Genomic DNA, 22,689 nt, shown 5'->3' on the forward strand with positions numbered 1-22,689 from the left:
TCTAAATCGTGCGCCCATGCGCATACAAAAATAATAAATAAATATCAAGCGCCTTGATAAATAAGCGCGACAAAATATAGGCGCCATGCCTAAGACACGCGCCCATCAAAATATTGACAATAACTTAAATACATGCTATCCTCCAATGCTTTCCACTGCCACCGCTGCTATCTCTACACATCAACTGAAGCATTCACAATCGTTAGTAAAATAATACAATTAAACCGACAAAAGTGAATACCTAGCAGTCTTCAGCTACATAAATAAATTGGTTAGAAATCAATCCTAACCTTAATTTATCACGAGTGCGCACTCTAAACTCATAAACGTTTATTAATTTAAATATGTATTTTGCGGAATCACCCGCTATGGAATCACCCATGTACACACTAAATTAACAAAATGCCCGAAAAGGATAGGCGTCCCCATCGACTTCTCGCACAAAGAATCCACTTTGTGTATGAGCCCCGGTAATAAAAGTTTACGGAATTCACCATGTAATATGCCTCTTGGCATCATACCCTCGGGGTGGGATATCAATTGTCCTCAATTGCTATTAGCTCAATGTGGAGCTAACAGAGTGGGGAAAGCACTTAAGTCTCTAGCGTGCATCCATTGAGCCTCTTCAACAGGATGGTTTTTAAACTTGGCCAAATATCTAGAATATCTACGGTCAGTTCTAGTGGTCATAAAGTCAGTATCTATAATAGCTTCAGGCTCAAGGATTTCAGTCTCATCATCTAGCAAAGGTGGGTTTTCATAGACAGGGTGTACAGGTAATTGGCCTCTAAAGGGTCGTAATAAACTGATATGGAAGGTGTTGTGGATTTTCTAATGTTGTGGTAGTTCCAGTTTAAATGCATTATCATTGATTTTGTGTATGATCTTGAATGGTCCATAAAATCTAGGTGCTAATTTCACAACTGGGTGTTTATCTACACTTTGTAATCTACGTTTTTCTATGCGTAACCAAACGTAATCATCAACTTTAAAATTCATAGCCTGTCTTTTCTTATTTGCTTGTTTTGTATATGATTGCTGGGCTTTGGCAATCATATCTTTAACTTCATCAAAGATAGTGGTATGCATGTTAGCAATATCATCAGCAGTCTGAATTTTATTTGATAATGATGCAACAGGTGTAGACAATCTATATCCATAAATAACTTCAAATAGTGCTTTCTTTGTAGCTATATGTGGTGTATTGTTATATGCAAACAAAAGTAAATGTAGATGTGTATCCCATGTGTGTGGTTTTGAAATAGTGTAAGCACATAAAAGATCTAAAATAGTACTGTTAGTAGCTTTTGTTTGTCCATTTGTTTCAAGATGAAATGCAGATGAAAAATCAATCTTTGTTCCTAAGTTAGCAAACAAAGTAATCCAAAAATTATTACAAAATCTAGAATCATCATTAGAAATAATAACTTTTGGTAAACCAAGATTAGTAAACACAGTTTTCAAAAACAATTGAGCTGCTTGAGATGCAGTTAAAGTTTTCTTGCATGGAATGAAATATGCTTGTTTGCTAAACCTGTCTACAACAGTCCAAATCATATCATGGTTAGCTTTAGTGTTAGGTAAACCAGTAATAAAATCCATAGAAATATGTTCCCATGGTCGTGATGGAATAGATAAGGGCATTAGTAAACCATATTGTTTACCATGATATTTTTTAACTCTTTGACAAACTAAACATTCAGAAACAAAATTAGATACATCGGTGTCCATATGTGGTCAATAAAAATCTTCAGTTAATGTACGCAAAGTAGATATAATACCTCTATGACCTTGATATGGAGGACAATGAATCTCATTCAAAACAAAAGATCTAAATGGAGCTGTAACACATAATCTCTTTTCATAAAACATGAATCCATTATTGTAAGACAGTGAATCAATAGGAATCCAATTATTTGCAACTAATTTATTCCAATCAGCTTGAAAAGTAATATCCTGATAATAAGTATATTTCATAGGGATAAGGGAATCAAATGATATCATAGAAATATTATGAATGGTCGGTCTTCTATTGAAAGCGTCGACTACTACATTCTCTTTTCCTGGTTGATATTGTATAAGGGGATGAAAACTTTGAATGAAAGCTGTCCATTTAATATGTCTGTCAAATATTTGGGGTTGACTAATAAGATGTCTAATACTTTGTTGGTAAGTTTTAATCATAAACTCAGAACCCATTAAGTAATATTTCCATTGACGTAAGGCTTATACTACAGCTACCAATTCTTTATCATATGTAGAATATTTAAGTTCATATGGTTTCAGTTTACAGTTAGAGTAGGCTATAGGATGATTATCTTGCATAAAAACAGCTCCTATTCCGGATCCACTAGCATTAGTAACTACTAAAAAGAATGGTCTATTGAAATCAGGTAGTTGTAATACAAGAGCATGGGTTAATGCATGTTTCAATAAATCAAAAGATTTTTGTTGATTATCAATCCAGTTATAAACAATACCCTTCTTTAAAAGTTTAGTCAAAGGCAAGGCAAGTAATGAAAAATTTCGCACAAACTTCCTGTAAAAACTAGCAAGACCTAGAAAAGAACGTAACTCATGCACGTTTTTGGGTATGGACCAATTTAAAATTGCTTCTATCTTTTTAAGGTCAACCTTAATACCTTCTGATGAAACAATATGTCCTAGATATTCAATCTCTGTTTGAAATGTTCATAATGCTCATTCTCATTTTTACTGAATACTAATATATCATCAAAGAATACTATAACACAATGCTGATATTTCAGAAATATGCGATTCATCATTCGACTAAATGTAGCTGGTGCATTAGTTAGACCAAAAGGCATCACTAGAAATTCATAGTGTCCAAATTGTGTTCTAAATGCAGTTTTAAATATATCAGATTTATCCAATCTTACTTGATGATAACCAGATTTAAGATCTATCTTACTGAATATGGCAGATCCTAGGAATTGGATATCTATTCTTAACAGTAATTTTATTTAGGACACGATAATCAATGCACATGCGATAAGTATTATTCTTCTTCTTTACTAATAAAACAGGTGCGCCAAATGGAGAACTACAAGGTCTAATTAATCCTATGTTTAGCAATTCTTCTATTTGATTTTGAATTTCTTTCTGTTCAAATTGGTTATGCCTATATGGTGCTTTACATGGTGGTTGTGTACCAGGAATTAAATCTATCTTATGATCTTCAGGACGTGAAGATGGTAGTCCAGGTGGTAAATCATCAGCAAAACATTCTTGAAATTGAGCAAGAAATTGTGTATGCCTAGGATGCATTTGTTTTTCTTTAGCTTGAAGTTCATTCACCCATACTAAATAAGATTTGCTACTTTTACGTAATGCACGTTTAGCCTGAGTATGAGTAAGCAATGGAAAATTATTGGAAGCATGCATACCATGCAATGTGATTTGTTTTCCTTGAAAATAAATTTTGATTGAATGCGTAGAATAATCTATGTCAGGGTTATACTGATGACGTCAAGGCATTCCTAAGATAATGTCACTAGACTGCAAAGATACAACTAGGAAATTTCTTTGTTCAGTATATTCACCAATTTTAATTTTTAAATTATGCACTTCTTGTGTCCCATTATATCTTGTGCCTAAAAATGTAGCTTTAATGCGATAATGTGTAGAAACAGTTTGTAATTTCAATTCTTTCACTAACTTTATAGAAATAAAGTCATGTGTGCTACCATCATCATGTAAAATAATATTTTCTTTACCATGCACAAAACATTTCATTGTTAACAAAGAATGTGGAGTTGGCATACCTGGCAAAGTATCCGAAGTAGTACCAATGTCGTCATCATCTTCCGTAAAATCAGGCATTTTCTCACGTTCTTCTTCTTCCATTGCTCCAAGATAATTGATATGGACAGGAGGCTTTTTCAATTGACAATTGGCTGCTAGATGTCTAGATTGATGGCATTTGTAACAAACTATGGGTTTGGCTTTAGATACATTGTTGGTAATGGCAAGAAGTTTAGAAATATTGGGATTTGGCTATGAGGATGGCTTAGGGTTTGGATTGGTGTTTGATGGGGGCAAAGCAGGTGGTCGTGTCCAAGACTTACGAAATGAAGATGGAAGAAAATGACTTTGATTGAATCTTCAAAAATTTGAATTGAATTGTTTGGAACCATAGTTACCATTAGTTTGAAATTGTTGTGGTCGCTTGTCTCTTCCGCGAATCTTGTCTTCGGTGTCATGAGCCAAAGACATTGCATCTTCAAGGGTTGTTGGCTTGAACATATTGACTTCAGCATAGTAATGTCCAAGTAAACCAGACATAAACTTGCGTTTGTGAGTCGCTTCATGTACATCTTCGAGCATGCGTAGTTGCAGTAGGGTATTCCAAAAACATTCAGTGTATTGGGAAATAGGCTCACGTTCTCTTTGCTATAGAAGATCCCATTGCTTTATGGCTTTTTCATGGAATTGAGAAGGAAGGAAATTCTGCAAAAACTTCTTTTGGAAACTCTCCCATGTAGTGGGACAATCAATGCTCTTACGAACCACAATCCACCATAGAGATGCTTGATCGACTAAATGGTTAGTGACACATTTAATTTTGTCTTTCTCAGCATATGTCTCTTCATGAAAGTAATCATCAAACTGACTGATAAATGCAAGTACAGTCTTTCCATCTCGAGATCCATTGAAAGTATGAAATTTGAAGTTTCTTTTACTTATCTTTGTTTCTTTGCGGATGGATTGGGCTTCAAGTATCGCATCGATGGTATGTCGTATAAGATCTTCGGGTTGCGGTCCATCTTTGTCGGTGGTAGTTTGTTGCAAATTGGCCAATTGAACTTGCAAAGCTTGTCGGGCTCTTCGTTCTTCATCAAGTTGCATCATAATCAAATCCAACTTTTGTTCCATCATTGGTTCGGGTAAATTACCTTCAGCCGTCCATATTTTGTTCCATCATCCTGTAAAATCCAAAAGACCTCACACTCTCGAAATCTGATTGGCGGGATGAGCGTAGCTAAAAGTCGGGTATACAAGGCTTATAGATTTTTGTTTGGCTTTTATGGTCTTTGTCTTTTGCGGTTGCGAGATTTGTTATCTTCGTAGAAATGGCGTATAATCTTCGTATGACCTTCTGCATTTACTGAAACTGGTTCAGCAAGTCTGCGTGTGTGAACAAAGTCTTCCAGGGAGCAATTCTGTAATTTTGTACTTCTGTGCAAGAACAGTCTTTATGGGAATAGTTGGAGTTAGTCTGTAGTGACTTGATTAGCCTTTGTGACTTGCAGAACTTGGAGTAGTAAGAAAACTTAGTTGATTAAACTTTTGTAAAGCTTAAGTGACTTAGACTTAAGATGATTGTAGCTGACTATTGACGAATTTTAGGGGGGGTCCATTTTTTCCGCCGAATCTGAAGCTGAGGTGCCACGTTCACAATTCGTAAGATTTGGAGGCCCTTTAAGCTTTGTAATAAGCTTTTTAAGCTTTTAGACTTTGAAGATATGGAACTTATCTGTTTGTCTGTGGAAAAAAAACGACTTGGAGAGGGAGATGTAGGAGTGGTCCTCCTCCTCCTCAGGTCGGTCCTTCACGATCAGAGGCTGTAAACAGAGGTTCTTGACCGCCAGGAATCCACCCGTATCGACCGTTCACGATGAAACTCACTATAGAGCTCGATCGTTCCAAGAGCTCTGCCTTCGTGCAAGATGGGTAGCGATTGGAAGCTTTCGATCTCAGCTTCGCTCTGATACCACTGATGCACAGATTAGATGCCGTTAGCATACGTAGTGAGCGTCAGAAGGTCCCCAAGAACAAAAGAGCTCTACTTTTTGCACACAAATCAATGTAGAAAGCATGCACGACATGAACAAGAGACCAATTGGGTGCAATCTTCCCCCATGCCTTATGTGAGCGCTCCACAAAGCATGTATTTTATATATTAATCATCGTCAAGCTCAAATAATAGCCCAAATTACAAAATAGCACGCTTTTGGCTTTTGAGTTTGCTTTAGTACCAAATAGAAATAAAGCTAATGTGCGGGTGCCCAAGAAATCAAGCATACCCAATACAATGTCCAAATACAAATATCTAAATCGTGCGTCCATGCGCATACAAAAATACTAAATAAATATCAAGCGCTTTGATAAATAAGCGCGACAAAATATAGACGCCATGCCTAAGACACGCGCCCATCAAAATATTGATGATAGCTTGAATACATGCTATCCTCCAATGCTTTCCACTGCCACTGCTGCTATCTCTACACATCAACTGAAGCATTCACAATCGTTAGTAAAATAATACAATTAAACCGACAAAAGTGAATACCTAGTAGTCTTCAACTACATAAATAAATTGGTTAGAAATCAAACCTAACCTTAATTTATCACGAGTGCGCACTCTAAACTCATAAACGTTTATTAATTTAAATATGTATTTTGCAGAATCACCTGCTATGGAATCACCCATGTACATACTAAATTAACAAAACGCCCAAAAAGAATAGGCGTCCCCATCGACTTCTCGCACAAAGAATCCACTTTGTGTATGAGCCTCGGTAATAAAAGTTTACGGAATCCACCGTGTAATATGCCTCCTGGCATCAGTGGTAAACACTACAAAAACAAATGACAATGAATTGAATCAATATGTATTGAAAGAACTTGGAATCTTTACACTACTCAGAAGCAATCTTCAGGCATTAGATCTCCTAGTGCTTCTTTGTAGGACAAAACATGCATCAAAATTCTAGCTCCTTCTCTGCTACTCGGAACCTAAATCTAATGGCTCTGTTGGCTCCGAAAGGGGGGTAAAACTTCAGGACACCTAATCATGGATCTCTCAGATCACTCCTTCTTCTTCTTTTAGTTCAATCTGCAGTTTTCAACATGTTTACAGTGATCGCGACGCGTGCGATTTCGTCAATCTGTCTTTTTTATGAAAAATCTCCTAATTGGTTGAAAAAGCAACTTGCTTTTTGCATGCCATCCTAATCTAGAAGCTTTTCTAACTTTTTCGGATTTTTATGATAAATAATATCAAATATAGGCTAAAATTATTCAAAAATCTAGTATTTTTGGATAATCCATGCAACTCACACTAATACTAATGACTCAGATCACATTGACTCTCTTGATTAATAAGAAGTCGAATGATGATGCATTCCATACTTTTTCACACTGTGTCCTCATAACATCACGACATCCACCCCCTCTGAACCTGCACATTCTCTAGTATGTGCCAAAATCCTAGTTGTCACCGGATTCTAAGTCCTCCTCATCCTCTGCAACCATATCCTTTGCTTCTTCATCTTCCATATCTTCCTGGCTAGCCCCTGTATCATGGCCACTATTTTCTTCCAATTCTAGCAACTCATAGGCAGTAGATTCCTGCCTTTTGAATAATTTGATTCTTTTGCCTACTACGGGAAGTTTTATGGCTGTCCCATCCAGCTCATCTAATGCATAAGTAGCATTATCAAACACCTGTCTTACCACGTAGGGTCCAAACCATCTTTTAGAAACTTTACGCATGGCACTATGCTGGTTATCTAAGCTGCTATCATAAACCAATACCCAATCCCCATCTTGTATGGTTCTTGGTCTCAATCTATGTCTTTTGTCAAACCATTTCTTGTTCTGTATCCTTGCTGCCCTTAACTTTGCAGTTGCTGCCTCTATGTCTTTTGACTTTCTTTCCAACTGTCTAATGCGTAAGGCCAACAACTCCTCTTGATTCAACTCCTCCTCCCAAGGTAAGACACTCCATGTGACTGTCATCTCTTCTATTGGCATGATAGGTTTTTGACCATACATAAACTCTGCAGGCATATATCCTATAACAGCACTATGAGTTGTTCTGTCGGCCTACAAAGCATAAGGGAGCAATCGTGGCCACTCTTTTATCTTCTCTCCACATGCTTTTGCCAATGCCTTCACAATAGGTGGATGACCTTTTTCACTTTTTCCATTTCCTTCAGGGTTATAGGCTGAAGTTAAAGCAAGCTTTATCCCCAACCGTGCAAAGAAATCATGAGCTTCATCTGCATCCAACTCACCCCTATCTGTTGTAATTTTTCCCACACAGCCATACCGACAAAAGATCTCTTCTAAGAGAAAAGCGCACACAACATTTGTTGTCTTAGTACGTAAAGCTTTCCCTTCCACTTGATTAGTCAAGTCTTCACGAGCAAGCACAAGATACCTCATTTGCCGAAGACCTGTAGGCATTGTGACCAAATCCACCACCCACTTAAAATGAAGAGACAATGGATATGTGGGTTGCAATCCATCCCGATGTCTCACAATTGAATACACTTGACATGCCATACATGTTTCCACAAAGTGAGCAACATCCTTATACATACCCTACCACCAATATCTTTCTTTGATCTTTGTAAAAGTACCCCAAACACCTCTATGACCAGCCCACAAGCTTTCATGAAATTCTTGCATTACTTTTACTTGTGAAGCTTTATCACCCAAAACTCGTAATGGCATATCCTGTTTCTTTTTAGCATGTTTCCATAAGTATCCATCTTTTAAAAAAAACCCATACGCTTTCCTCTTGATTTTCTTAAACTCCTCATCTGACCATTCATCTCTCTTTGTTAATGTACTGAGGTATTGACCAATTCTTAGCCACTCTCCTATATATTTGTCTTCCAGAAACACTCCTACACAAGATACAAAACATCTAAAGTGTCTTCTCTTTGTTGTCCAAGCTTCTATTAATGCTGTAGCAACAACTTGCATTGCTAAATTCACTCTTGCAACATCATTTTCAGCCATAAGAAAGTCATCTTCTTCCTCCTCCTCCATCATCCCATCTTCATTCTCATAATGTACTCGAGATAACACGTCTGCCACTGGGTTATCTCTTCCTGCAATATGCTAAAATTCAGGGTTCAAAGATTTGATGTATGCAATCCATCGGAGCATAGCAATGTTCGGAGTAGCACAACTAGTAATCATACCTAATACCGGCAAACAATCGGTCTCAATGACTACATGAGCACCCATAAAATACTCCTTATCACATTTAAGGGCTGTCACAATTCCCCATAATTCTCTTTTAACTTGTGGATATCTTCTCTATCGTTCAGTCAATACTTTAGCACCAAAGCGAATTGCATATCTTTGTCCTTCCTCATCATCTTGCCCATTTGCCCATCTAATCTCGATTGGGCTTGTATCAACAGTAATAATGATAGGCATTCCATGCGAATAGTCAGCCTTTCTCAATGTAGGAGCAGATTTTAAGAGTTCCTTCAAATTCTTCATTGCTTTCTGATGCTTCCTTTCCCAATGAAATTTTTTATCTTTCCTTAGAAGCTGATAAAGAGCATCAGCTACATGTGCAAAGTGAGGAATCCATATCAAATAGAACACACATGCACCCAAGAATCTACGCACCTTTGATACATTCGTGCATATATCTTGCATTCTATCAACCCCATCTATTTTTGTTGGTGATGGCCTTCACTCATAAGGCCCACACATATGCCCAACAATCAAAACCTCTTCAACTCTAAAGACAGACTTTTGTCCAGAAAGAGTTAAATGCACCTCTTCTAGACGTGTCAAAATCCTCTCACAATCCACAATATGGTCTGCAATAAACTGTTTGCATCCATGAGCATCCATCTCTTCATTCTTTTTATCCATTGCACACCCTTTGATTGGAACATCATCCAAGAAGGGCATAGTCAATTATGGTATAAAATCTCTGAGTATCCTATTCATAGCATTTGTCATGTGTGCCACTGAGTTTGTTGCACCCTGTGGGAGAGTACACATCCATACTAACCCCAAAGGAGTCTTCATGGTTGTGATATCCCTACTTTCAATTGCAAGCTGAAACTAATCATAACCCGAGTAAAGATCACCCAAAGAATAGATCGCTATGCCTGCAAAAGCCTCTACAAATTCATCAACCACAGGACCTGCACCTACATTTCTTATGGTTGCGTTATTGATCGGTTGCATGTCTTGAATAAATCTCAAAGCCCCATTCTTTTTGGGCATAGTAAACCAACAATTTGAGTACAGGGCTGAAGAAGGCTCCAAGATCTTCTTGCGAATCTTTTCATTTAGCAAATCCATTAACTTTGGCAAGTAAGCTTTAGGCACTGGAATAGGCCTCAAGTTCCATGGTACATGTGGCACAGTAAATATGACCATAGGAGAGACAACATTTGGATCCACACAACCTATTTCACTTGGTTGAAATGCAAATGCCTTCCCATGTCTAGCCAACATCTGCATAAAACAGTCTCTCTCAGCATGCAAAAGAAACCCTTCTGCTCCAACTTTCAATTCTTGTAATATAATGTTTCAGATGTAAACTGATGACCTATATCTTTGAGATCCCATAAGCTTGGCTGCCTTGACACTTTTTCATACATACCCTCACTCTCTGGTGGAAGTGGCAAAGCAATTGGTTTCACCTTTTTCTCAACTGTCTTATACTTTGTCTCCACAAGTGCTTCAGCCCATTGTAATCCTTCTTGCTGAGCAAACAATGCTATAACATCATACATATCCAAAGAACATATTGACAGCACTCTGTTTTCAGCCTCATTTTCTGTATGTATAATTGCTAAAATTTTAGCCATAGTGTCAGTAATATTCAGCCCATAAAAGATGCCTGAAATGCCATCATTTTTAGCTAACAATCCCAATGCTCTCATTTTCTTAGTAGCCCGTTTCATAGATATGCATTCAGCCCTACACATAGCTTCCATAGGCTTAAACCAACATGAACTGTTTGCTATAAACTAAGAATTACCAATAGTAAATACACGCTTCATTTCATCAAGAGGCGAGTACACCCTTTGAACAACACTACTATAGCCCCGCATTACAGTAGTGCTTAATGAAAATCCAAGTCTTTGAATTCCCTTGCATTTGGAACCAAAGGAGACTCTCAAAGCATATCATGATTTCTAGGATGATTAACACAAATAGTAAGAAATTGGACTGCTTTTCTCCCATCCTTGCTTCTGACTCTTGAAGTATTTGAATTCCCTTGCATTTGGAACCAAAGGAGACTCTCAAAGCATATCACGATTTCTAGGATGATTAACACAAATAGTAAGAAATTGGACTGCTTTTCTCCCATCCTTGCTTCTGACTCTTGCATAAGCAGAACCATCATCAAGCACCTTTGTTTCCATACGCACACCTGTAATATAGGGCTGTCCCAAAATCACAGCATATGAGGAATTATCTTGCACAAAGAAGTTTCACGTTCCTCTATTTTCACTACCGTTTCAGTGGTAGCTATAGCCCAATGATTTCTTGTGTAGTGACTTTGAGGAATAAATCCTAGAGTCTCTTCTCCATATTGTTGCATTTGCCTTACTCCACCATGCATATTGCTACAAGACAATGCATTTTCAGCCACTTTCTTATCTTTCCCACATGCTGTCCATTGATTAGTAGCATCCTGCATAGATAATCCAATACTTACTTCATGCTCGTATTTAGCCCGAATACCCAACAAACCAATTTTCTCTTCAAATTGCAGCAATGCACTAATGGTATCACCAAGAAATTGACGCTTCCTTTTAATTATGTGAATGATCTCATCATGAAATTCTCGCTTGGCAATGCCAAGCACCTCTCCCAAGGTAAATTCCACCCGACTGTTTAAGATCCGTTCTTCAAGAACCTTCTTAAGATATGTGGCTGTCTCAATGTCACATTGCAACTTATATCATGGCTGCTTGCCCTTCTTTTTGCCCTCTTGTTTGTTATCCTATTTTTGCTCCTGACCGACCTCTTCCATAACATGTTCGAGAGGTGGCTGATTTGCAGCTTTAGGCTGATCCACACTTCTTCTTGTCATTCTTTTAGATGTCCCTGCAATATCTTCATCTCTTTTTCGTTTTTCTTCCACAAGTACACCCGTGTTTTGTACCTTTGCTAAATATGCATACACTGAATATGCATCTACTGGTGATTCCCAACTAGTTATGCCACGAATGTCTTGCCCTGCATGAGACATTTCACTATCAATGACCTTTCTCTTTTCAGCTGCATGTAAAGCATGTGTCCATATTTCAGCCTTTGGCCCAACCATCACTTGGCCATGCATTCTATCCGATTGTAAACCAAAAGTAGAAGCATGTACTGTCGCATAAGCATTTCGGACAACCAAGTTTTCCAACAACTTCTGCATACCTCCCTTTCCAAAATTCAAAGCAAGAGGCAATCCCGTTTCTTGTGCATGGATCTTGCCATCTTTCCAAAAGATAAGCTGTCGTACCAAGGCCTCCGATATGCAGCACAATCCTTTCTCTCGTGCTACAAACTGTCACACCACATACATCTTTTTCCAGGCTTAGGGGCTGCTACCCGTCCCTTTTCCTCTTGTCCTTTTTCGTCCAATTTTGCAACCTTCAATTGAAGATCACGCATGCCTTTGACCAATTCATCTAAGACATCTTCCCTAACAAAGGGAACAATAGCAGGTACAGCCATAGGGTTAGCCATAGAAGTGGTGGCTTACTGGATACATCAACTGTCTTGCCCGTAACAATGGGCAAGCTAGAGACATGCAATCTTTCTCTTCTTCTATGCTTCTTCACAAGTGCAGTAACACCTTCCTTGACATGTCTCCACTCTGTTTTCAAATCTGTCTATATAGTCTGATCCTCTAGCAAATCATCAAGCTTCTCTTGAAGCTCAAGATCAACTGCATGTAGAAACAATTCAATTTTCTGACTTGCAAGAGCTTGCTGTTCTGCAAGATCCAACTACTCAAATCGACTTTCAAATTCTCTTAATAATTCCGTAGCCACAAGACCCTTATTGGGTTGTAAAACCCACTCTTGAAAAGTCTTGCGCGTAATCAAACTGGTGTCCTCAATGTAAAATTCTTCCCTGAGTGTCTTCTTGAAGGCTACACAGTCTGCATCCTACAAGTATAATTCAGTAATCCGTGCTTTCAACTCATTAACAGTAACACATACAAAATACCGGCTCCATGCAGATTGAGCCACTCCAAAGAATTCCATCTTCTGAGTATAGGTATGTACATATGCATATACATTCCTGCCATTGAATAACTTCACCTCACGCTCAACTGCTTGTAAAGCATTCATCACAACACTTTCTGTTTGAGCTAAAGCTTGCATCACCTGTTGTTGTTGTTGTACCTGCATAAGCATATTCATATTTTGCACCAATTGTTGCAAAACATCACTGGAGAATGTATTCGAAGATTCTCCCATCATGTCTTTCCTTTTACTGACGACCTTTCACGTCGGGTTCACCAATATCGGAGGAGTTTTTGTCGAAAGGTCGAATCCACCGAGGATCAGAAGTAGAAGGAAGTAGAGATAGGAGATGGAAAAGAAGATAGAGAATACCCAAGTGATAAACACTACAAAAACAAATGACAATGAATTGAATCAATATGTATTGAAAAAACCTGGAATTTTCGCACTACTTAGAAGCAATCTTTAGGCATTAGATCTCTTGGTGCTTCTTTGTAGAACAAAACATGCATCAAAATTCCAGCTTTTTCTCTGCTGGTCGGAACTCAAATCCTGATGGCTCCATTGGCTTCGAAAGGGAGGTAAAATCGCATGACACCTGGTCACGGATCTCCCAGATCACTCATTCTTCTTCTTTCTGTTCAATATGTAGTTTTCAACCTGTTTACAGCGATCACGACGCGCACGATTTTGTCAATCTATCTTTTTTATGAAAAATCTCCTAACTGGCTGAAAAAGCAACTTGCTTTTTGCATGCCATCCTAATCTATAAGCTTTTCTAACTTTTTCAAATTTTTACAATAAATAATATCAAATATAGGCTAAAATTATCCAAAAATCTACTATTTTTGGATAATCCATGCAATTCACACTAATACTAATGACTCAGATTACATTGACTCTCTTGATTAATAAGAAGTCGGATGATGATGTATTCCATACTTTTTCACACTATGTCCTCATAACATCACGACAACGCATGTGACCTCTTATGCTCGAGGACGCAAAAGAAGAATATGTGTTTATGCTATGGTTGTGCAATTGTACAGATGTTACAACTATATAGATGTTATAGTTGTGCAATGGAAGTGAATTATATGGTGTTTTTACACTCAAGGATGGCAAAGTTACTATTCGATAGGGAAACAAAGCTGCCATGCGATATAGCGTTCCTTGCGTGTGCTGTGTGGGCTAGCTAGTGCATTTTTATGCAAGAGCAAAGGCCCATGAATGCATAAAAATTAAACAGCAGCCTGAGCCTGCCATTCCATCACCTTGTTGCTTTTCATTTTTATTTAAAAAATTCATATTTGCCCAACAACCGAAGGCTATGGCAAAGTAACATTATTATTTAATTTCTGAAACATAAAAAGAATACCAAAATAATTGCTGAAACTTAAAAAGAATACCAGCATCGCACATGTGCCTTCGTTTTCTTTCGAGAGAGACCTAGAACGTTCTTTGTCCTGCTCCCTCCCTCTCTGCACTCACTGGCCGTTCCTTTTACCCCATAGTCCACCATTCAGAAGCAATTTTTTGTCTTTGGCAGACTATCGCCATAGCTAGCAGCTCTCTCAATCTCCTCCATTAGGTTTCCGGAATTGATTGTTCACATTTTTTAAATAAAGCTTCTGATAGTGGAAATCCTTACCTGGCTGCCATGGGTGTGGACTACTACAACGTCCTCAAGGTGCAGAGGAATGCCACAGATGACGATCTCAAAAAGGCTTACCGCAAGCTTGCGATGAAGTGGCACCCGGACAAGAACCCTAACAACAAAAATGAAGCAGAGGCCAAGTTCAAGCAGATCTCTGAGGCGTACGAGGTGAGTGAGTACAGGCCGTTATGCGGCCTTTCTCTTTGTCTTGTTAGTTCAACGTTCCTTGTCAGGTCTGCCATCCTCCGTTCAAGGCACATGCCTTTGTAGACAAGTTGATTTTTATGGCCTCTTATGGCCTTTGGCCTCCCGATGAATAACTTGCTTTCTTCCGGCACTTTGAATAGGCAGCTATGGTTAGGTATCCTCACCAATCTGGCTGTTGGATGTTGTGTTCCTGCATGTTTTTGTGATTTCTAAGCTTTAAGCTGTTTATCTAGAAGTTGTTGTGTTCGTTAATTGTACTCTTCTAGTGATCTTTGTTGAACTTGTGTTTCTCGATGCAGTACTTTCGCTCCAATCTGTTTAATCGTGTTGGAATTAGATAAGTGTTAATATCATATTAAAGAAGTGAATAATTATCATTAATCCGGTCTCACGCCTATGTATCACGCCTTGAATTGTGTCTCACATTATATTCTCGCTATAGGTGTTGCTGTTGCATGTTTTATTCGTAGAGAATACCTCTGTGTCCATTGCAGATCTAGGAAGTGTCACTCTCTGTTAAACTGAATACTCTGCTTTCTGTATTTCCAGGTCCTCAGTGATCCTCAAAAACGAGCCATTTATGATCAATATGGAGAGGAGGGTCTTAAAGGACAGGTGCCTCCCCCTGGAGCTACTGGTGCAGGTTCTGCTAATGGTGAAGGACCTAATGTTTTTAGGTTCAATCCAAGGAATGCTGAAGACATCTTTGCAGAGTTCTTTGGCAGTGCTAGTCCTTTTGGCATGAGTGGGCTTGGTGGTGGTATGGGAGGTAGAGCAGGCAGGAGTCCTTTTGTTGAAAGCATGTTTGGTGGTTTTGGTGGCACGGAGAGTGTATTCCGGTCATTTGGTGAGTCAGTACCATCCTCTGGTCCCAGGAAAGCTCCTCCAGTTGAGAGTAAGCTGCCCTGCACATTAGAGGAGTTGTACAATGGCTCCACAAGGAAGATGAAGATCTCAAGGAACATTGCAGATGCCAGTGGGTAAGCATTAAATGATTGGAGCTCAACTTAGTATGTGGCTTCTTGGTTCAAAAGTTGTGAATGTTTATTTGAAATTGAAAGCCTGTCATCTGTGTGTGCTTGCATTTGTTTTTAATGTGGAGGGGTTGGTTTACTGTCACTTCTGTGCTGCTCACTTTAATGAACCTACTGCAGGAAAACTATGCCTGTAGAAGAAATTTTGACAATTGAAGTGAAGCCAGGCTGGAAGAAAGGTACTAAGATTACTTTTCCAGAGAAGGGCAATGAACAGCCGAATGTTGTACCTGCAGATCTAGTGTTTGTAATTGATGAGAGGCCTCATGATGTCTTTAAGAGAGATGGGAACGATCTGATCCTTCATCAAAAGATTCCATTAGTAGATGCACTCACTAGAACAACAGTCACAGTAAATACACTAGATGGTCGAACACTCACTATACCCTGCAATGAGGTTATTAGTCCAGGGTATGAGAAGATAGTTCCAAAGGAAGGAATGCCAATAGCAAAAGAGCCAGGGAAAAAGGGAAATTTGAAGATTAAATTTGATGTGAGATTTCCCAGTAGACTCACTCCTGAACAGAGGGCAGGGATTAAGAGGTTTCTTGGGGCAGGTTGAGAATGTTTTAGGCCTAGGACAATTTGATGGTGCTATATCTGAAGTTATTCAGCAGCCTTGCTACACCAGTGACAACTTTGGCTTTCCTGTTAGTCAGTGATGGGGGTGAGCCCGAATGGATGGAAGTAATGATTTTACTACTGCTTGGTAAGGGGACTGCAGTTAGTTTGATTGCACACTAAAGTCAATTGTCTATATCAGAGCCTGTACATTTTTGTGCTATCCCTAGAGGAAAACGAGAGGTTTCTCCCCAGAATTAGAGCATGTACTCTTTAGAGTGCACATCACTGTTTTCTCTTTCCTTTTTTAAGGACAGTCACATGCAAGGGTGGCTGTTTATACAACTGATCAATTTATCATGGCAGTAACCCTTATTTTCATTGCATGAAGCTAATTCTACATACAATAGCATTTATTGATTTGCAGTTCTAGATCTTGGGTTACATTTTCAAAGGCAACTACCTTGGTAGTGTGCCCCGTGCCCTAGGCTCTTTTATCTTTGGGTCCCCATGTGCATGAGTTCTTGGCTGCTGATTTATGCTTCAATTGTGTTTGCTGGTTATGATACATCCGAGTACTAACTGAGGTTGCCTATTTGAGTTTGAGATATATCACCTGGTGTCACTGCATCAAACTGTAGAGCAGAGCAAATGTGAAAGCAAGCACCTATATTAGGAATTTGTAATGGTGATTTGAAGTTCCTTTGGTTGGAACATTATGTTTTCATATGCGGATGTTCCACTTGAGAGATGCAGCATTTCACCTTTAAAACATGCAGTATCTTGAAGTGTTTACAAGTGGTGGATGACTACAATATACTAGAAAAGCCCCTTAGCTTGCACAATGATAAGTCCATTGGTGAGGTTGAAAAATAACCAGAAAGAACCTTAAAAGATGGGGATTTGTAGATATGCTTATATGCAGATCGCCTAAAGATGAAGCACATTTGAGAGCTAAAGAGGCCAATTAAGAAATGGGCAGCTGTGCAGTGCAGACAAATGTTCTGAGTGAAAGAGGCTAATGAATAAATGTGCAGCTGTGCAGGCAAGTGATCTGGAATTTTTGCACTCCTGGTGCAGTTTTGTGGGTTTGATAGTCAGCCATGTAATTAACACCTGGGTTGATATCACTGCAATAGGGAACAATGATTCAACTTGGGGAAATAGATACAGGCATTTATGAATGAGAAGCTCAATTTGTCTAGTTAGTGCTGCATTTCTTTATGCTGCCAATGCAATTGTGTACCTGAATTGTAGAATGGAACTGCTCTGATGTGCCTTGTTTATCCTGGGTGGTAGCAAACTAGTGGAGGTAAATTTCTCTCTGTTGCCTGCTGTGAAGCTGCAAGACATGAGCTAATTGGGAGAGCTGGTTTGGTCTCAAAATTTGAGGGAATTGTGGAGACAAGACACCTGAGAATTCATCCATTAATATGAACAGAAGAGAGCTCTATTAAGAACAATGAAGAGGTGAGAATTGCGAATTGTTTTTTAATCAAAAGAAAGTAAAGAAAATTTGTGGAAAGACGCGTGCTTCATGGGAGTAAGTTAAATTTTGATGCATTTTTTATGCACTTAGGGTAAAGGGGGTTTGAACATGAAAGTTAGTCTGTAGTAGGGCCATGGTGCATGTAATGCCATGGAGGATTGAAAGTTGGGTTTTAGTAGGGTGGTGGTATGTAGAGTGAGATTGTAGTAGGGTGGTTTAGTGGATTGAAAGTTAGGTTGTAGTATGGTTGTTACAGATGTAATGGTATGGAAGCTTGTACCATAGTTATTTTTTTAAATTGGTGTGGGTATGTAGAGGAAAGTGAGAATGGGCATGGAGGACAAGGCAAAGCTAAAGCTATTTTGTTTGTGAAATCTAAAAATGCCTAAGTAGTGTCTAGTCAACCCTTGTGCTTGTGTGAATTGGAAACAAGTGTTAATATATTTGAGAACAAGGTTGAATGTTGTCTCAGTGATTGGAATTTAACATGATGGCATTGAAGAATTACAAAACTGGTTTTCAAACAAAAATGATTTCACTTATGTGGTGTAAGTGACCATGAAACCACAATGTGAATGTAGAGTTTTTGAAGATTCAATAAGACGAAGTTATGGTTTTGTAAGAAAGAGAGGACCAAATGTATAGTTTTGGTCTCTTGGAAGTTCCAAAACAAATTATAATCCCGAGTCCTCTATTGAAAAGTATGCCGTGGTGGCAACTCATGTCAACATACTTGTCGATGCATAGGTTTGGAGAACTTGGTGGCTTCTCTTGGTAAGAGGCTCCTTGGTCCTTACCTTTTCATACGAAATCTAAGGTTCTTGCTCTTGCTTGGAATATCGTTAGGTGCTTTGCATCTTGCAAGCTTCATTGCTAATCTAGTCCCCAAATGTGGATGCATTCAATTCATGGAGTTTTGGATTAGCTAATCCTAGACTTGTCTTCTAATTTTGGCATCTAGTTCCATTTTCACCCATTTGCAATTGTACTTTTGAGATATTTCTTGCAAGTAGTTGTCCTTAATGGAGAGAGGAATTGGATGAGAAACCATTGGCAAGCACCTTGAGCCACTATAGTTTTGGCAAGCAACTCTTTTTAAAATCTTTACAGACAATAGTCAAAGTAGCAAAAGTCATAGCATTGGCAAAGACTTCCCTTAAAAAAATTTAAAACACAATAGTTGAAATTGCGAAAGTCAAGGTTAAAGGAGCAACTTTGAAGGGCATACAATTAGGTGAAAGTTTCTAAGAACATAAAGAAGCTAAATGTTCAATAATAGTTTATTTAAAAATAACATTGTTCAAAGTATGAAAGTTCTCTAGTAGGTTGAAATTTGAAGACTAGAGTTACTTGCAAGATAATAAGTAGGTGGCTAGAAAATCAAAATAATGAAATTTAAAACTATTTCACGATGGTATTGCTAGATACAACAAATTTGTATTAAACTTAAATTTGCAACCAAATTTAGATATGAGGACTTTATTACACGTGAACATCTATTGTAAGTTGGAGTTCATAGACCAACAATAATTACAAGATAATAAGTTGGTAGGTAAACAATTGAAAAAATGATTTATTGCTAGAAATAGGAAATTCTTAATCAATTTAAATGTAGTGAGATTTTTGAGGTTTGAAAATCTTATGACATGTCAAGATAATGTAGTGTAAAACTTGATTGTTGGGCTAGTTGCCATGCAAATTGGCAGCATTATTGGGTAAGCATAATCATTTTTAAATAAGTATTGATATATGTGCACATATCAAGTCAAGCAGCAAATATTTGAAGCATGTCATGATCAAGTAGAATGCAAATCCTCACAAGACAAGACAATTTCCCAAACAAAATATGAATGCTTGCATGCATGATAAATATAGTTATGACAATAAGGGGCATGTGCATCCACTTCTACACTTCTAAGTGTTTGAAATAAAAAAGCAAGGAAAAAAGGCTTGCTCTTGTGTGGGTGATTTTTTGGGTTGTGAAGTATTATCTTCACTTCTAGAGAGAGAGAGAGAGAGAGAGAGAACCAAAGGCAATAAAATGAATGTTTTCCTTCCCTCTTAGTGGCTATTTTCTTCTCACTTCTTTATTTTTCTTCCCTTCTCTTTGCAGTGAAGCATATAGATTGAGGTGGCTACAGTTCAAGAGTAACCTTGGCTTGCATGCAAGGACCACTTGATTGGTGCATAATAGTATTTGCTAGGATTGGACTACTATGAACATGTTAGAAGTTATAGTGAGGTCTCCTTATTGTTTGTGGGTGTTTTTTTGCTTTCTCTGTGTCGCAGACTACATATGGAGAGCCTAGAACTAGAGTGTAAGTAATCTTTGTTAGATGTAGACAACCTACAAGAGAGGAAAATGCATCAATTGATATGCATTTGATTTAGTTCACATCATTAAGCTATCCAATTTGTCTTGATAAGTGGTTTTTAAGGGTATAGAGCTAGCCTTTTCCATAATGAACTCAACTTTAAATATAGTTAGTGGGATTAAAAGCATAAGAGCTTTACTTGTTGCTATCCTTCACGTATGGAAGTTAGGATACATGTGTGTGATGCAATACTTGAGAATCTCTTCTTTGATTTGAATTATTATCCTTTTTTACTTGTGTTAAAGCTTGATGGAATGCAGCCTAGTTGGTTGGAACTCAACAAGTAGTTTCATTGTGAGATTATCGCATGCCCCTCCTTGTCCTAATAGACCTATAGTTTGAGAACCATGGTGGCCTTGTAGTATGACATAGGGATTTGTCTAATATTAGTTTTTCCAAATAATCCATTGAAACATCACTGGGAGGATAATAGGCTTGGTGGCCTAGGGTTGCTAGATGGATCAATTTCTATCATAAGTTAAACAAGTTTGTTTAGATGGAGTTGACAGAGTTAAGGAGATTTGCTTCCATAGATCATGGGTCTCTACACTATTGATGAATTAGCAAGTTGTAGCAATTGCCTTGGGGCTCTACATATTACAACATCACATTTGTATTTGTGGTAATAGTTAGTACAACCTTAAGTCTTCAAGTCTATGATATTATACTTCCAAGTAATTGATAGTATGATGTAAAGATTGCATGTTTATCATGTAGATATTCTTAGGTTTCAAGCTTTTCACAATAATAAGCCTTAGACACGCTTCTTTAGTGCATTTTGTTAGCAAAAGTAGTTGAAGACAATGATTGCTTGGAATTCTTGGAACCCTCGGAAGTGGTCTCAAGCTTATTCTTTGGAAAAGCAAGTTTGGAACTATTAGCATTCTGGTTTTGAGACAACTTTACTCTCTTTTCACTTTTATTTATGGGATACGTTTGGTGGCTTTTGCAACCTTGCTATTTCCCTTTCTTCCTCTTCTTTCTCTTGGGTAGCAAAGGCTCGAACTTTGGAGTTTCAAGGCATTCAACTTGTCTAATCGTTGTCTCACTCTACTACTCGTCAATATTCTCTTTTCTTTTGGTCTCCTAGTGGGACTACTCTAGGTCATGTTTAGCAACATTTTTAGGTTGTGGTGGTTCAACTACCTCTTGATTTGAAGGGTTTAACTTTCCAGTCACTTCTCTTCCATTAGGCACTTTGTCCCTCAACGTTGGTAGTTGCTATTTCTTATTTGTTGGCTCTAAGGCTTTCTCTTGGTGGTTGGTTGAGGTTTGCTTCTCCTTGGGTGTTTTAGTTAGCATCTCCATCCTCATTGGTTTAGCTTCTAATCTAGTTTTTTGTTTAGGTTTGGATCTTCTTCATCAAGGGGCATTTGGATTTTTGCATAGCATGAAGAAGGGGATCCCATGGGTGGTTTGGCAACCATAAACCAAAAATTTCATGTATAGTACCCGTAAGTATGTAGGAGGGTCTTTGGGACCCGTTGTTGCATTCTGTGAGTTCTCAGTTCAACATCCTTATATATAATCTTTAGATCTTTTCTTTCTCTTCTATGAGTCTATTGTTTGCTTGATGGCGGTGGTTTTGGAGGTCCAACCCATTTCCTTGGCATCATTCACTAGATTTTTCACTTGGGGAATGATCGTGCTGATTGGTTTTGTCTCTTCATTATGTGGTTGAAGCGACTCCTTAAGCATTTCTTTGTTTCTCTCACTAGGTATCTCTTTCAAGTGGGGGACTTACTCCTTGCCTTTACGTCAAGGATCATCGAGGTTACCCTTATTGAAGGTGGTGATTATCCTTACATTTGGGAGTGTTAAATGTATCCTTTGTCCTACATAGTTAGCATCTGAATTTATTGTTTATTGTAAAGCTATACTGAGGAGAATATCCTTACCCACATCATGGTTTAGAAGCACATGGCATGGGGGATGATTAAGCATTTGGTTATATGGCCATGAGGATCCTACATTTGCCTAACAGAAAACATGGCCTTCCTCCGTTAGGATTTGGAGTTGCATTTGTTAGCATAAGCTCTAGTTGGACAATCTTCACCCAAGCTTTGTAAGTTAATATTGTCGAAGTTTGCTCCATCATTCATGCGAGCATCAACAATATGCTAGAATGTGAACCTTTGAATTGCTATATGGTATGTGCGTTAGAATTCTGGCTCGTTTGCACAAGGTTGCTTGGAGAGTGTTCAAGGTTAGGGATCTTGCTTGTCATCATCTTGTTTTTTTTTTTAGTGTTGCAAATTCCACGGATCGACTGTGGTTCAACAAGGTGTGTAGATGTTCTTGCATTGCCTAGATGTCATCGAGGGCTAGCAAGGCCCTTAAAAACTCCAAGGTCTATATTTTTCTATGCTTGGGTGTG

General features: G+C 38.3%; 1 protein-coding gene across 1 annotated transcript; it reads left to right on the forward strand.

The window, feature by feature from the left end:
- The first annotated feature begins 14,405 nt into the window (after positions 1 to 14,405).
- LOC148032639 (uncharacterized) lies at positions 14,406 to 16,880 on the forward strand. The gene is made up of 3 exons (XM_087683256.1): positions 14,406 to 14,814; positions 15,403 to 15,833; positions 16,008 to 16,880. Exons 1-3 carry the CDS (start codon positions 14,650 to 14,652, stop codon positions 16,447 to 16,449), a joined length of 1,038 nt encoding a protein of 345 aa, XP_087539382.1. The 5' UTR covers positions 14,406 to 14,649; the 3' UTR covers positions 16,450 to 16,880.
- The last annotated feature ends 5,809 nt before the right edge of the window (positions 16,881 to 22,689 follow it).

The sequence above is a fragment of the Lygodium microphyllum genome, chromosome 8 (genome assembly GCF_053477565.2).
Source record: "Lygodium microphyllum isolate KBCC chromosome 8, Lygodium_microphyllum_v1.1.10, whole genome shotgun sequence".
NCBI classification, from domain to species: Eukaryota; Viridiplantae; Streptophyta; class Polypodiopsida; order Schizaeales; family Lygodiaceae; genus Lygodium; species Lygodium microphyllum.

Excerpts from the sequence above, each read along its gene's own strand:
- LOC148032639 (XM_087683256.1), top strand. The coding sequence starts at position 14,650 with ATGGGTGTGGACTACTACAACGTCCTCAAGGTGCAGAGGAATGCCACA. Across the intron at positions 14,815-15,402 it reads AGATCTCTGAGGCGTACGAG|GTCCTCAGTGATCCTCAAAA; the intron begins GTGAGTGAGTAC and ends CTGTATTTCCAG. Across the intron at positions 15,834-16,007 it reads AACATTGCAGATGCCAGTGG|GAAAACTATGCCTGTAGAAG; the intron begins GTAAGCATTAAA and ends AACCTACTGCAG.